This window comes from Urocitellus parryii, chromosome 4, assembly GCF_045843805.1.
Source record: "Urocitellus parryii isolate mUroPar1 chromosome 4, mUroPar1.hap1, whole genome shotgun sequence".
NCBI lineage: Eukaryota > Metazoa > Chordata > Mammalia > Rodentia > Sciuridae > Urocitellus > Urocitellus parryii.
In genome coordinates, this window is record NC_135534.1 from 89,568,703 (window position 1) to 89,583,434 (window position 14,732).

The window sequence follows — 14,732 nt, forward strand, 5'->3', positions numbered from 1 at the left end:
TTGTTATGACTCTACTGTTTAGGGAATAATAAAAAGAAGAAAAAGTCTGTACATTTTCAGTACAGATACATTTTTTACCAGTTATTTCTGTGGATGAGTAACCTGCAGATAGATGCAGAGGACCAATTGTCCTATAATCAAAAAAGGTAATCCCACAGAGCTTTAAGAAAATAAGCTGATAATGAAATAAATTAGAAAGCTGTCATTACTTAAGGTATACTCAGAACTCAGATGTTTGATAATCACCTTAACCCATTTCTTATATACTTCTACATTTTAAATATTTCAAATCACTTTCAATAGGCAACAGCATAAACTTAGACTTCACTCTATAATACATTCAGTTTGGTCTTCCTTTATTAGCCAGTTCGCAGAACTGTGGACAACATTATTATTTCTCCCTCAGACACACAGGGGAACTGAATGAATTGTAGGTTCAGAGAGACCCTCTTTGAAATTTTGGGTCTAGCAATTTCCTGATTTTATAACCTTGGAGTTATACATTTTGCTAATCTGTTTTCTTTATAAAATGAAATCATAATTCTGAACTTTCTACATTGTTGTAAACATGTACAACAACATATTTGAAATATATGGTATGTACTCTATAGATGCTATCTACATTCATAACTATTATTGTTGTTATAATTATAGTTGGAATTGCTTGCCTAAGACATTCAGACCTCAAATTAGTGTATTAATGCCATTTGAGTATAGATAAGAGTCACTTGATTTGAGTATATATAAGAGTCATAAGAGGTCATTATTCCTAATGTACATGAACATTTTTTGTGCCTTAAAATATAATTGCATAATGCAGAACTTGAGGACGTTTCCTAGTGTTAACCTCCTATAATGCCTATCTCGCCTATCTCATGTTCTGTCTGGGAAGCTCAGGGTTACCCTTGAATTGGACCTTGAAGGATGATGTAATCATAGAAGCAGCAGGAACATTTACCCATATTTGGGGAAGAGACCCATTCACTGCTTTTAGTGGATGACCTCAAGCAACAGGAAACTTTTGGGAATCACTCTATCATCCAGCACATGGGTGATTAGATCAGTAATGGACTTGCACAGATTTATTCAAGTAGCTTTTTCAGAAGGATATGGAGAGAATAGTCAATAATTTGGATGGAATTGGTGAAATTTAGAAGTACCCAATTGGAAGAGTACAAAAACATAAAAAGCTGCCAGGTTTGTCTTTTGTTTGGTTGGGTTTTCTTAATTTTTATTTATTTGCTTATTTATTTTATATGAATAGGATCATGAATTGGCAACCACTTTGATACTGGGAGTAAGAGACAGGTACAAAAGACTCCCAAGTTTCTGAGGCGAAGCATTAGAAAGAATGGTAGTGTAGCTTCTGATCTTAGCTTGTGGGTGTGATGGGGAAGGAAGAGTTTTGGCCAGAGTGGTGGAGCCTGAGGAACAAGTGAGGCCATTAGAAATGTGCAGCTGGGACCAGAGAGAGCATGGAGTGTGATGCCATTTGAGAAACTTCTGCACTGCAGTTATTTTGTATGGGGGAAGGTGAGTGTCCCCGGTAGTGAGATTTATTGAGTGAAAAAGGAAAAATGGCCCAGCCCTGGTCTTTTAGGAATGATTTCATATAAATATTAGGAAAAGAATGAAAGCAGTGGTCAGGAGAAGGCATGGCCACAAGTAGAAGTTGCTGAAAAGTGTAGGCAGTCAGGAGAGGACACTGTTGTTAGCCTCTGAGACATCATTGGAGATTTTTGGAGTGGGGTGTCCACCCTACAAGATCAGTGACAGTGAACTATGGAGTTCAACCACAGAGCCCATAAACGGGAACATCTGAGACTGAGGCCTATGGATTCCTAATTTTGGCCTGCTTTCCCAAGTGATTATTAATGTACATGAACATTTGAGAACCAGTAAAATAGAGAAAAATGTCCCTAAGCAGACACGGCTTATTTATAGTTGTTTCTATAAAACACCTTCAAGGGACAGTGCCACTAGGCTCACCCTTTTAAAGACATGTAGAAATCTGTCCTGTGAAATGTGTCACTTTGGTTTCAACCAGTTATGTTCAGAGGGGAGGTCCAGGTCCATTTTGAAGTCCTATATGCAGGCAGACTACACAGATATCTTCTAATGGTTGAATTGAGAAATAAGCACTTGAGAATGATATGAATTAAATGCCTTATTATAAACCACCAAATATTTTCGGTATCATAATCTAAAATACCAATATTTTGTTTATATTTACAAAGCACAGAAAACAAAGTCCAACAAAGTCCTATCCAGTGAGACTGAGTTACTGTCACTGGTGTGGAACAATGACACATGAAAGACGCACAAGCAGAAAACCCAAGGCAATTGTAAAGAGGGGAAAGGACAGGAATTTTGAAAGTAATTAAATTTGTCATCTTTTAGGATGTGGGGAGAATAATAATAATAAGCTAAAAAAGTAAATAAACGCCACTGCTGATTTCATCACCTGAAGATAACTACTGTTCAGCTTTGTTGCATATCGCTTACGATAGTGTTTCTCAAACTTTTGTTCTTAGAACACCTTTAGAAGCTTAAATCATTAAAGATCACAAGAGAACTTTAATTTATGTGGGTTATATCTATCGCTGTTTGCTGTCTTAGAAATTAAAGCTGAGAGTTGGGCACCCCGTAGCACATGCCTGTATTCCTAGTGGCTCCGAAGGCTGAGATGGGCAGATCATGAGTTCAAAGCCAGCCTCAGCAACTTAGTGAAGCCCAAAGCAACTCAGCGAGATCCTGTCTCCAAATAAAAAATAAAAAAGTCTGGGGATGTGACTCAGTAGTTAAGCATTCCTGGGTTCAATCTCCAGTATCAGAAAAAAAGAAAGAAAGAAATTTAAACTGAGAAGTTTTAAAATATTTAATTATTAAAATGAATATAAACTCATTGTATATTAGCACAAATTACATAATTTTTACCAATATAACATTTTCCAAAATAAAAAGGGTTGCATTATTTTACATTTTTTGCAGATATCTTTAATACCTGACATATAAAATAAATGGATTCTCACACACATTTCATCGCTATTTGAGCAGTGATGTTTTAGGGTCCCATCTGTTCTCCATCCCTCTGAGAGTTTCCTAAGTACACTTTGAGAACTATTCTGTGCTAAACACACAGAAAAGCAGGGAGTGGAGAAGAAAGGGGGTTACTATTGTCGTATTGTGTGCATATACAAATATGTAGCAATGAATTATACTATTGTGTACAATTATTATCACTAATAAAATATCTCAGAAATGTAAAAAGAAAAAAACACAACACAGGAAAAGGATCTATGGAGTTGTTATTCATTATTGGTCCATCATAATACCCAACACAAAATAGATGGATCAGCAAAGTTTTTGAATGAATGGATAAAATATATATTTTTAACATTAAAAAACCGTTTAGTACTCATTCTTTAACTTCATTCTCAATTTGGAATGGCAGTATATCTGCCTTTGACATAAGCAGCTTAACTTTGCACATGTATATGGAAGTTTTTTTTTTTTTTTTTTAATCATTGAGTACTCATTTTCAAGCCAGAACCAGCCAATTTTATTTTTTTGATGGGGGTGGGAGGGTGGGGAGTGGAGGGTGGGAAAACAAACTATAAAAGTATAAAAGAACATGTATTTAAATTTAAGTAAATGCATTGTTTATTGGCAAACTGTCTGGGCAGTTTAGGGACCTTGCCAAAGACAAATATAGCAAAATTTTTGCTTCACATGCTTTTTGCATAGCCCGAGTTCTTCACTAGCATTATTTGTATTGCTGCCTAATTTTTAATTGAACTGGTGTACTCTGCTTTGTTCATTAAGTCCTGTACTGATGAACACTTAGATTGTTGAGATTTTTTTTTTTTTTTTTTACTTCTAGTTTTTATATATGGTACTCTTTTGGCCTCTTTCTACCTCTATCTATGTGCACTTACTTCCCTGCAGTATACAAAGTGTGCATGTGTGTTTATTATTGTTTAATAGCCCTAGGAAACATCATATGTATTTTACTGAGTTTTTTATTTCTCCTCTCTTTAAGATAAGACAGGCAAATTTTGCATACTGACTGATCAGCATTACATGGCATTTAGAGTTAGGAATAAGACTGTGAGCCATTTTTTCCCTGATGAAAAGGGAAGAAATGGCTTTTAGGACCGTAGGTGTCATTACCTTACTCTTCTGTGTGGTAAGAAGCAGGATTTTCAAAATACTTTTCAAAGGGGTATTAGAATCTTCTGAAGATACACAAGAAGTGACCATGTTATTTTCACATCCTCTTCAATACACAAGACAGTGAGAGGAAGCATTAGCACCTGGAGAGGAAACTTCACTGGCACAGAAGTCCACATTAAATCATCAAAGCTCTCTGCTAGGTGAACAGAGCTCTCTGCAGAAGAAAATCTGTCTAGTTATGTGCACAAATAATTGAAAAGTCATGCTAGTATTTTGTGCTTTGTATTTTTGACACATTTAAAAATACCTGGTTTCTTTAAAATAATATTAATGTGTGTGCATCTCCCCTCCCCCACACAGGCCATAAAATACTACAAAGAGAATATTTGTGTCTGAAATACTAACAAAAATAATTTGGTTGCATTTTAAAACGTACTTTTAAAAATTACATTATTGTAAAGATGATTACAGTAATTTGTACAAATTTGAAAATTGTTTCTGTGTAGATTTCTAAGTAATTTATCAAAATCACTCAAAGAAATAAGGCAGTATTACCGGAGGGAATTGTTCATGTTAGAAAATGTGAGTTTTTAAAAAAAAATATTTACATATTTTTTAGGGAAATGGTTCTGCAGTTCTCAATTGTATTCTGATTAACTCAAATGGTTACAAGTAGCCAGATTCATAGGAAAAACTGATAATTCTATTTAAGATTACCAAAATCTAAATCTTAGAAATCTTCAGAACTTGATAGCACCCTTTTCTCCACTTCTCACCTATCTGTAATCAACACATTCACAGACACACACACATAGAGATTTTTATGGTGTTTTGTTTTTCAGTATAAAGTCTTGGTTTTCCCTGGGTGTCTCCACTTCCTCATTTCTACTTTAGACAATATTTCACTGACAAGTTAGTCTGTCTTGGCCAGTGGTCATTAATAAACCTGTCCCCCAGCAAGATGTTTGAACATACTACCTCAGCCTAAGTCTCCTTGCCTCAAAGAAAAGAGACTCTGTAGGCGGAACTCGAACTTTCCTCCATAATTTTTCAATTTTCAGATATTTTTGGGGTACTGGAGTTAAAATGGCCAACCCTCATTCGACAAGTGTCTAGATAAGACCCAAGGTCTAGTTCCAATGGGGAAATGCAGTTATAAGGTAATGCTATTGATTTGGGGAAGATGGCAAGTACAGCTGATGTTTTTTGGCAGGTGGAGTACTGGAACCTCAGGGAGAACAGACAAGGCTCCCTATGTCTTTAAAAGGACCCATCACATAGACAATGAGCCCAACTCTTCCCCCCCCCTTTTTTTTTTTTTTTTTGACTTACCATTTAGCAAATAATTACTGAGTTGCTACTGAGCATCAAGAATCATCCATGGGGGTGCTGGGGTTGTGGCTTAGTGGTGGAACACTTGCCTAGCATGTGTGAGGCACTGGGTTTGATCCTCAGCATCACATATAAATAAATTAAATAAAGGCCCATTGACAACTAAAAAATATTTAAAAAAAAAGAATCATCCATGGAGGTTACATTCCAGTTAAGGGAGAAAATAACAAAAATATCAATTGAAACAACAGAATACCACATTTAAATACTGCACAGATTTGGAGCAGGAGAATATGATAGTTGCATGAATGGCTATTTTGGAGTTCATGTTCAGGGAAGGCCTGACCTACAGCAAAGCTCTTGAAAATTCAAGTAAATATGAAGTGCACAGCCAGTTTAAGATCAAGAAGAAAACATCTCACAGGAACCATTATGACTTTGGCATATTTGAGGAAGAGAAAAAGGGCCCATATGACTGGAATATCATGAGTGATCTGAGGCAGGTATGAAAAGAGATAGGAGAGACAAACAAACTAACACGTGGAGGGGTATGGTTTCTAGACCAGGTCAGGAAACTGTTGAAGTGTTGCTGTCAGGAAGTAACGTGATCTAATGGACTGCTTCAACACTGCCTTCTGGTTGCTCTGTAGATGGTAGACTGTCAGCAAGCAGAAGGCGAAGCCTAGAGTTTTTAGGATGTTTAGAAAGTCACTCAGTCAACCAGACCAGAGGTGTCATTGGCTTAGACCCTGTGGAAGACGTAAGTGAGTGGACTTAGGGAAGCTGCAAGTCCTTCTGAGGCCATTCAGTGTCGTAGAGTAAAGGGGACTTGCCCGGTTACGTGGTTAGCAGCCTCAGATGATGGCTTTGTAGTGTTGGCTCCAATATTTTAAAGTCAGATCCCACAAAAACCCCTGTGATTCTGGTTTCTCTTTAAAAGCTAGAGTAACTGGCTACATTGATCACGAATTCATATATAGAAATGACTATAAGAAGCTATGTGTCGACTTCCCTTTATAGGTAATAAGCATCTCTAGTTTGCAAAGCCTTCACCCATCCCCACCGTCTCCCTGACACTGAGGCCAAAATTGTTTACCATTTTCATTAGCTTATCCAATTGTCCTTCTTATATCATACCCACTCAACTTATTTATCATATCTTCTAGACCTTTTAACTTTTAGATACCACCTCAGTTTTTCTGAAAATTAAAGTTGAAAAAAAAAATTGGTAGGGTACCCATGAACCTTGGTTCCTGTATAGCTTGAAAAACAGCCTATTCAGTAGCTTCCTAACAATTAAATACGCATTCTTTAAAACCAGCTTACATTGTTTGGTATAAACCATGTGGTTCCCGTAGAGGGGCATTGCCTGGAAATACAAGGGCTTTTGGTGCTAGTACTTGCTCAATTTCTTGATCTAGTTACATGACTGTGTTTGGTTTGTGGAAAGTACATAGATGTAGAATTACATGTGCATTTTCTTTGTATGTATTATATTCCAGTTATCACTGGAATTAATGGCACTCTTTCAGAGAGTTTTAAGTATAGAGGTATTCAAATTGAGTGTTGTGTTTATTTATAAATTGTCTTGATCTTTCAGCCAAGCCAAAGCCATGTATTCCTGTAAAGCAGAGCACAGCCATGAGCTGTCCTTCCCACAGGGAGCAATATTTTCTAATGGTGAGTACATCCGTATCCTTCACTAGTGTATCATGGAAGGGCAAAGAAATAGTGTGGCAGTAAGAGTCTGAAGTAGAAGCCAGGCACCCTGGGTTCTGTTCCAGCCCCTGCCTCTCATAACCTGAATGAGTTATGAGATCTAGATCCCAACTTCCTCCCCTGCAGGAATATGTATACACACACCTGTGTCTGTGTCTACTTGTACAGAAGTGAAAGAAACAGACCCACCATGAGTGCATACACAAACATATGCAGATTGTCTATGTGAAAACAAAGAGCATTTCAACATTAAAGGGATCATAACACTGATTTGTTTGTGAATTTATGCATACAATCTGACGTGGATTTGTGTTTATATAATTATTTGAAGCTAATGTTGATTGACATGTATTTTTTTTCTTTATTTTGCCAGTGTACCCATCAGTGGAACCAGGATGGTTAAAGGCAACTTATGAAGGCAAAACAGGACTAGTTCCAGAAAATTATGTTGTCTTCCTCTAATACTATTTAGTGGATGGCAGTATCTTCATGGTATCCATGGTAACAAATAATAAGTGCTATGATTTTTATCTGACACAGATATGGGGATAGCCCACTAAATAAAAACAGTCAATTTCTATCAAGTTCTTCACCAGCGGACTATGTAGCTCCCTATTAATGGAAAAAGAAAAAAAATGTTTAAATTGTGGTCATTCTTTTTTGGCTGGTTTCTTATCTTAAAAAACCTTGCTTTTTTATGGTAAAAATAGTTCTCCACAATGCCTCTTCCATAGCACCTATAGAATCTCAAATATTGTGTTTGATACTATATTCCCCAAAATTTGGAAACCAGAAATCTGCTATATGGATTTTAAGATTTGTCCTTTACTGCCTGGCATTCTCTGAGGAACTTTGAGATCAATATTTTAAAGTGTAATTTAAATTGTTCATTTTTTTCCTTAAAAATTATACTGCTTTTATATATGATTGTTTTGCTGGTCCTAAACATTTCAAGGAAATATAAGTCTTTGTTCTAACATTATTGTATTTGTTTTCCAAGTAGATAGTAATAATTCAAAAGCAATGATATATATAATGTCTGTTTAAAAAAAAGTCAAATTATGTTATACACTGATTCTGTAAACAATCCAATCCAGACAACTTTCATGAATTTAGAGCAGGGATCAGCAAGCTGTTTCAAACCCAGAGCCTCACACATGCTTGGCAAGAATTATCACTGAGCCACATCCCAAGCCCAGCAACTATTTCTATAAAGGCCTGATAGTTAACATTTTTGTGGTGGGCTAGATTTCAATTGTGGGTCATAATTTACTGACCCCTATTTTAGAGAATGTGTAAAACTATCTTCATAATTTCTGGACTTTTACAAAATTTTACATTAAAACATAAATACTAAAAAATCATATGCACATATCCTCTACCAGTAACATTTTAATGGTAGCACAAGAGAATAATTACAACAATGAGAAAATTATATAAGTGCAGCTCAGAGGCATGCAACTGAAATTCCACTTGTGACACTGTAGTGTCAAAGTATTTTGATAACATCCAGCTTTGGCTTATGAGGTGTGTTTTCATGTTCTTGAAAACAATAATGGGGAAGCTGTTTGGCTTCTAAAGTATATATGTTATTAAAACAAAATAAATACAAATATATAGGATTCTTAAATTATATTAAGCAACAAAGTTTGAAATTATGCCATCATCTTGAACAAAAAATCTATACATGATTTCCTATTATGGCATTCAGATTACTAGGAATTTCACTGAATTTATAGAGCATAGAAATAGGTATTTACTATCAAATTATGCATATCATCAACTGGTTATGTATCAACCATTTTGTAATAATCCTATTTTAATAATTCTAATATATTATTTCTATGAATATCTATGGTAAAGAATTTCTCTTCATGAGATTCCAAAAGGCTGGTTGCCTGCCACCAGCTACCACAGCCCTGCTGTGCTTGGCTTTGACATCTTATTGGTTACTTCAGTTTCCCCCACTTTAGAAACACTCAGGTATTTACTGTGTAAAACCTTTTACATATTATAATATCAATTCCACCTTCTTTTAAGTTAATATTCTAGAGCTAATAAAGATGCAACAACTATGCCTCAGAGCATTTATGCTTCTAAAAGTAAAAATAATGAATTATAATTAAATAGTGAAGAGGGTAATCATAGAGAGACAGTCACAGCCAGGAAAAATATCAGTGGATTGAAATAAATGAATGAAAAAAATATTCCACTGTTACAAAAATCAGTAATGTTATGTGAAAATCTGATGAGTTTGTCCTTTTCTTTTTCCTCCTGCTGTTTATCTCTGCACTACAATGAGGTATTGCTGGAACTTCTTGGTCAAGTGACTCTCAGTAGTAGTAACAGTGTTATTGGTACTGTAATTGCCCTCTGCTGGAACAGAAGGTAGTCTTTGCAATGTACCAGTCCCCTGGTCTATTTGGCCCCCTTCAACTTAAGCACCCTTACCATTATCTGGCATCTGGCTAGATTAGGACCTCTCAAAGCAAATTAATTTTCTTTCCAAGACCAACTTGACTCTAAAAGATTCAGAATCTTATTTCACTTGCTGCTGTATAAAGAAATTTCAACTTTTTATTTCAACATTTTATTTTTAACACAGGGTGTCCCTGCTTCTGAGTTGTCTGTAAGCTAATTCCACTGATGTTCAGTAAGGAATTAACTGCACAGGATGTGGGTATGACATCCAGCTCTCCTTTCTAATGGAGAGACCTATACTGTAGCATAACATATGGTCTCTTTCCTGAAATAAACTACATGCTGGTTCATGTACTTTTGTTTGAAGTTTTGACTTTTTAGATTTGTAGGGATGGTTCATTTTTCTTCCTATTGATTACATGTAGAAGCAAGTCGTGGCCATATACTGGAGAGAGGCTAAGACTGCTTTTCCCTTGAAGTTAAGTTTCCTGTGAAAAGGTGTTTTTGAGCACCAAGAACAGGTTCTCTAATACATGTGGAATATTAGTCAAAAAAGTAAATAACGGCACTCATGGAAACAGCATCACAGTCTGAATTATAATGGTGTTTGAAGTTGAAGATTCGTTAGAATTGCCAGAGTCAAATCTTTGAAACACAACGGCATGTGCTCCAAACCACTTCTTTCAATACTATCAGTATGAGGATAAGATTGAGGGTCTAAATTAATCATCCTGTATGTTATGTGAAAATATCCCTGAGTACAGAATATGCATTTCACAGGCGACTTTTGTTATGCCATTGCTCTAAGTTTAGTTTATAGAAACAAGTCATTCAACTGAAGGATTTTTCTGTATTATGTGTGAATATATGAAAAGTGAATAATAATCTTTATATTCCTGTAATGTCCATGAAGTATGAGGGGGAATCATTTTTATGTGGTGTAAGTAGTTTCACTTGTCTGTTACGTTGGTTCTCTGTGCTGTGTATGTGTATAAGCATAACCTGGTTTCTCAACCATGGCTCATTTGCTGGTTCTTTGAGGAATTATGGAGAGAAAAAAAAATGTACCTTCTATTTTCCATAACCCCAAGCTATCTGATTTCCAAATAGAAAAAAATAAAGATACATGAGTCTTATTTGTGATAATTAGTTACATATTGTGACATGCCTTCTAAAAATCTACTATGTTGTGAAGAAAACAAGTCTTTTACTATAATCGTGTGAAACTGACATCTGCCAGTCTTCTTACTCTCAGCATCATTCTTCAGGTCTGTGTGGAAAGTATTGTGTGTCATTCACATGGATGTTGCCTTAGAAGAGTTCCTCAGACCCTCACCTTAGGCAACTTCAGTTTTTAACACAGGTTGAGTACCTTTATCCAAAATGCTTTCAACAAGAAATATTGTGGATTTTTTTTCAATATTTTTGCAATATTTACATATATACAAGATATCATGTACACACAAACATTATGGAGGTGAGACATGACATTCATTTTTGTTCCACAATAAACCTTATAAACCTAGCCTGAAGTTAATTTTATCTGATATTTAACAACTTTGTGCATAAAATAGTTTCATAGTGTGGGATCTTCCATTGCTGGGGTCATATAATTTCTCAGAAAGTCTCAGATTTGGGGAGGCTGGAGTTGTGGCTCAGTGGTAGAGTTCTTGTCTAACACATGTGAGGCACTGGCTTTGATCTTCAGCACCACATAAAAATAAATAAATAAATACATGGGGTTTTTGTTTTTTTTTAAGTATCAGATTTTGGATTAGCGATACTCAACCCATAATAGCCCAACTATATATTGATAATACCTTAATTAGCATTAAGAGTGCCAGCCTGATTTATACTTTATCAGCTGAAGTCAAGCAGACCAGCTTAGGAGCAGATTTTGTTCTTTGGTTTCATAATACATTTGCAACTTACAGCACTTATTATTATGACCTCAAGTCACTGTGTGAGACCCCAAAATCATATCTTCTGGTAAAAAGCAATGGCTTGACTCTTGTCCAGAAGTTATTTTGCTCTTGAGCAAAGGTTTCCAACTTAGAGTAAAATTGCTCTGTAATTTGGCCTCGTTTACTTTTATGTTACCTTTTGAAATCCAAACACATTCAGAAACAAGGCTAGTCTTTCTGAACAATCCATGTCAGCCTATCTCCTGCTGATTCACAGACTTAATAACAGGTATTTATAAGCTAGTCTCAATTTCCTGAGCACATTGACTGTCTGCTTCCATCGTTTCTATTACCTTCCTGCTTCAGATGTGCAGATTCTATTGGTGATAACCTTGGGAAAAACTCAGGATTATGAATGGTTGTGAACTTTTAGAGGATAATAAACATGAATAAGATTTTTTATAATTTTAGGTCAGCTGTACCCATTGCTTTAATAATCTGAAGTAGGAATGTTGACAGCACTCAGAGTAAATCATTGGCAGAAAACAGATCAGTGTGTCCCAGACCAATGTTTACAAGCTGTTTGTGTGGGGAGGGAGTCCAGCAGGTCACCTCTTTACCTTAGGCACTCATGAGGGAGAGGCCAATGTCAAAGGTGAATACGTACTGGTGCTAAATGGAGATAGGGAGTCCGTGCATTTATTGAGAAGTTCCAAAAGGCAAAGACTATTTTCAGTTATTACGAGCATAAATATTCTTTTCCATTCAAGCTGCTCATGTACAGGGCAGCCTGAGGAACTTCAGTATCTGAGCGGGGTGGAGGCTGAGAGTGCCAAAACCACCTCAGTTAGATGACTGCTCTCTCCCCTTTGTACCATCTCCCACATCTTCTAGGGTTGAGAGCAACACAGTTGTGCCTTGAATCCACTCAGACTCTTGGGTGAAAAGCATGCCTTGTTTTGTATGTGGCAGCATGTTACAAGTTTGACTTTCACCAGCATATCTTCAGCCGCCTCCTTTCTGCAAAGAATGGTGCCTCTAGAGCCGACCCAAGAATACTGCCTGCACAGGAGTTACATTAAAATCCACGTTATCACCACGTATTGAAGGCTGGAATTTTAAAAGATCTTTTTGAACTCTGATCCGAAACCTTTACAAATAGGAAGTTTGGCAGGGAAGACACCTGGGTTTTTTAATTCAGAATTCTATTTATATACTGTTAAAATTTGAGGTACTATAGTTTATATAAAAGTTGGATATTTAGATATTGTATTTCAGTACTGGGAGCTTCTTTGCAGCCAATAACGTGACAAATTAAGTAATAAATATGATGAAAATGATTGTTGGTAAGTTATATTGAATTTTTTGTTTATTTTGTAGTGTTTCTGTATTTATCTGCACTTTGTGTACATACATACATACACACATGCATATGCCAACATGTAAATAACTTCATGTTATTCCTAATCTAAATTGTCATGATATCTGTAATGTATGTTTACACTGTGTTTTAAATTACTTTAAAAATAAACTATATAAGCACATTTTAATTTAGTCTTCATACTTAAAGACCCACTGTGTTGGACCACAGCTCTCTTGGCTTCATACTAAGATTAAAATAAGATTTCTAGTACTGCAAATGGTTATTTGTCATTTGTATAAGTAGAAAATCATAGCAGAATTTGTTGACCTTTTCTTGAAAGATTAATATTATGAAAGATCAGGAAAATATGATATTAATAATGTGTTCACAGAGGAGAAAGGTAAATGGGCCATAAACAGAATATCAACAATAACGGGTAAGCAGGCTTATCTGAAATTTGTATGTTTGCAGACATTTACAAGTGGGCTGTTTTAGTCAGCTTTTTCACCACTGTGATCCAAAAGACCTGACAGGAACAATTAGAGGAGAAGTTTAAGAAGTTTATTTGGGGGTCAGAGTTTCAGAGGTCTCAGTCTGTAGAAGGCTGGCTCTATTCCTCAGTGCTCGAGATGAGACAGAACAACATGGAAGAAGGGTGTGGTGGAGGAAAGCAGGTCCAGACATCACACCAGGAAGCAGAAAGAATGAACATGCTATCCTCACCACAAAATATTAACCCCAAAGGCTCGCCCCCAATGATCCACTTTCTACCTGCTTTCACTTATCACTCAGTCCTTATTAGGAGATTGATTCACTGGTTGGGTTAAGGCTTTCATAGCCCCATCATTTCACTTCCAACTCATACATGAGTTTTGGGGGGACACCATATATCTAAACCATTATGTGCTATGAATGAAGTATTAACATGTAATCATCTATTGGCTTACTGACCTTCTTGATCACTATTTGACAGCTCACAAAAACGTTGCTTTTCTCATGTTGAAGAAAGAAAAGCATGTATTTTGTGTAGAAAATGGATTATTAAAGTGCAGCAAATTGCCTTGCCAAAACTAAGCCTGTCAAATTGGTCATTGAGCATTTAACTTGGTTTGACCAAATAGATTATAGTTTTCATCAATATCAGAAGTAATAAATTCATGGCAAAAGATTTGTTGAGATTAAAAGAGTAGTCAGTTACAGTATGAATAAGCTGAAACAACTGTTAGTAGATATAGAGAGATCATACGGGTTGACTGACTTTTAGGAGTGTTGGGGTGGAAGAAATTGACATAATGGAATCCCTTATGATTAATATTTTAGAAATAAACTAGGTGTTAGTGATCAAATCCGAAATGGTTTAGGCAACAAAATAAGTAAAGTATTGGAAGTTCAGATTGTAATCCTGCTTATAAAATAGATATCCATGAATCCACACTGATTAAATGGTAATCAATTTAGGGGCTGGGGTTGTGACTCAGTGGTACAGTACTTGCCTCACATGTGTGAGGCACTGGGTTCAATTCTCAGCACTGTATATAAATAAATGAATAAAATATAGGTCCATCAACAACTTAAAAATATTTTTTTAAACATGGTAATAAATTTAGCTTATATAAAATAAATCTGTAGAAGAACCAAATCTTCTTTAGAGAAATATTCCAAATGATTATTAGAAATGTAGTTACTTTCCCTTCTAAAAGGTAGAGTTTAAGCCTCTCCTGTTTATAGATGGGCTACATTTAGTAATTCACTTTCAAATACCAGAGTGTGGGAAACTATCATAACTTCACAGAAAAGAAACCTACCCGCCCTGTCGG

At 35.8% G+C, this 14,732-nt stretch overlaps 1 protein-coding gene across 2 annotated transcripts in view; it reads left to right on the forward strand.

The window, feature by feature from the left end:
- The window catches only part of Arhgap42 (Rho GTPase activating protein 42), a 258,977-nt gene extending 245,875 nt beyond the window's left edge, over positions 1-13,102 (forward strand). The window contains exons 23-25 of one of the 2 annotated variants that reach the window (XM_026392470.2): positions 7,109-7,188; positions 7,601-7,728; positions 12,447-13,102. In XM_026392470.2, coding sequence (XP_026248255.2) covers positions 7,109-7,188; positions 7,601-7,689 — 169 coding nt within the window. In that variant the 3' untranslated portion in view covers positions 7,690-7,728; positions 12,447-13,102. Of the gene's footprint in view, positions 1-7,108; positions 7,189-7,600 lie in introns of both variants that reach the window. The other variant, XM_026392469.2, reaches the window with a different exon arrangement.
- The last annotated feature ends 1,630 nt before the right edge of the window (positions 13,103-14,732 follow it).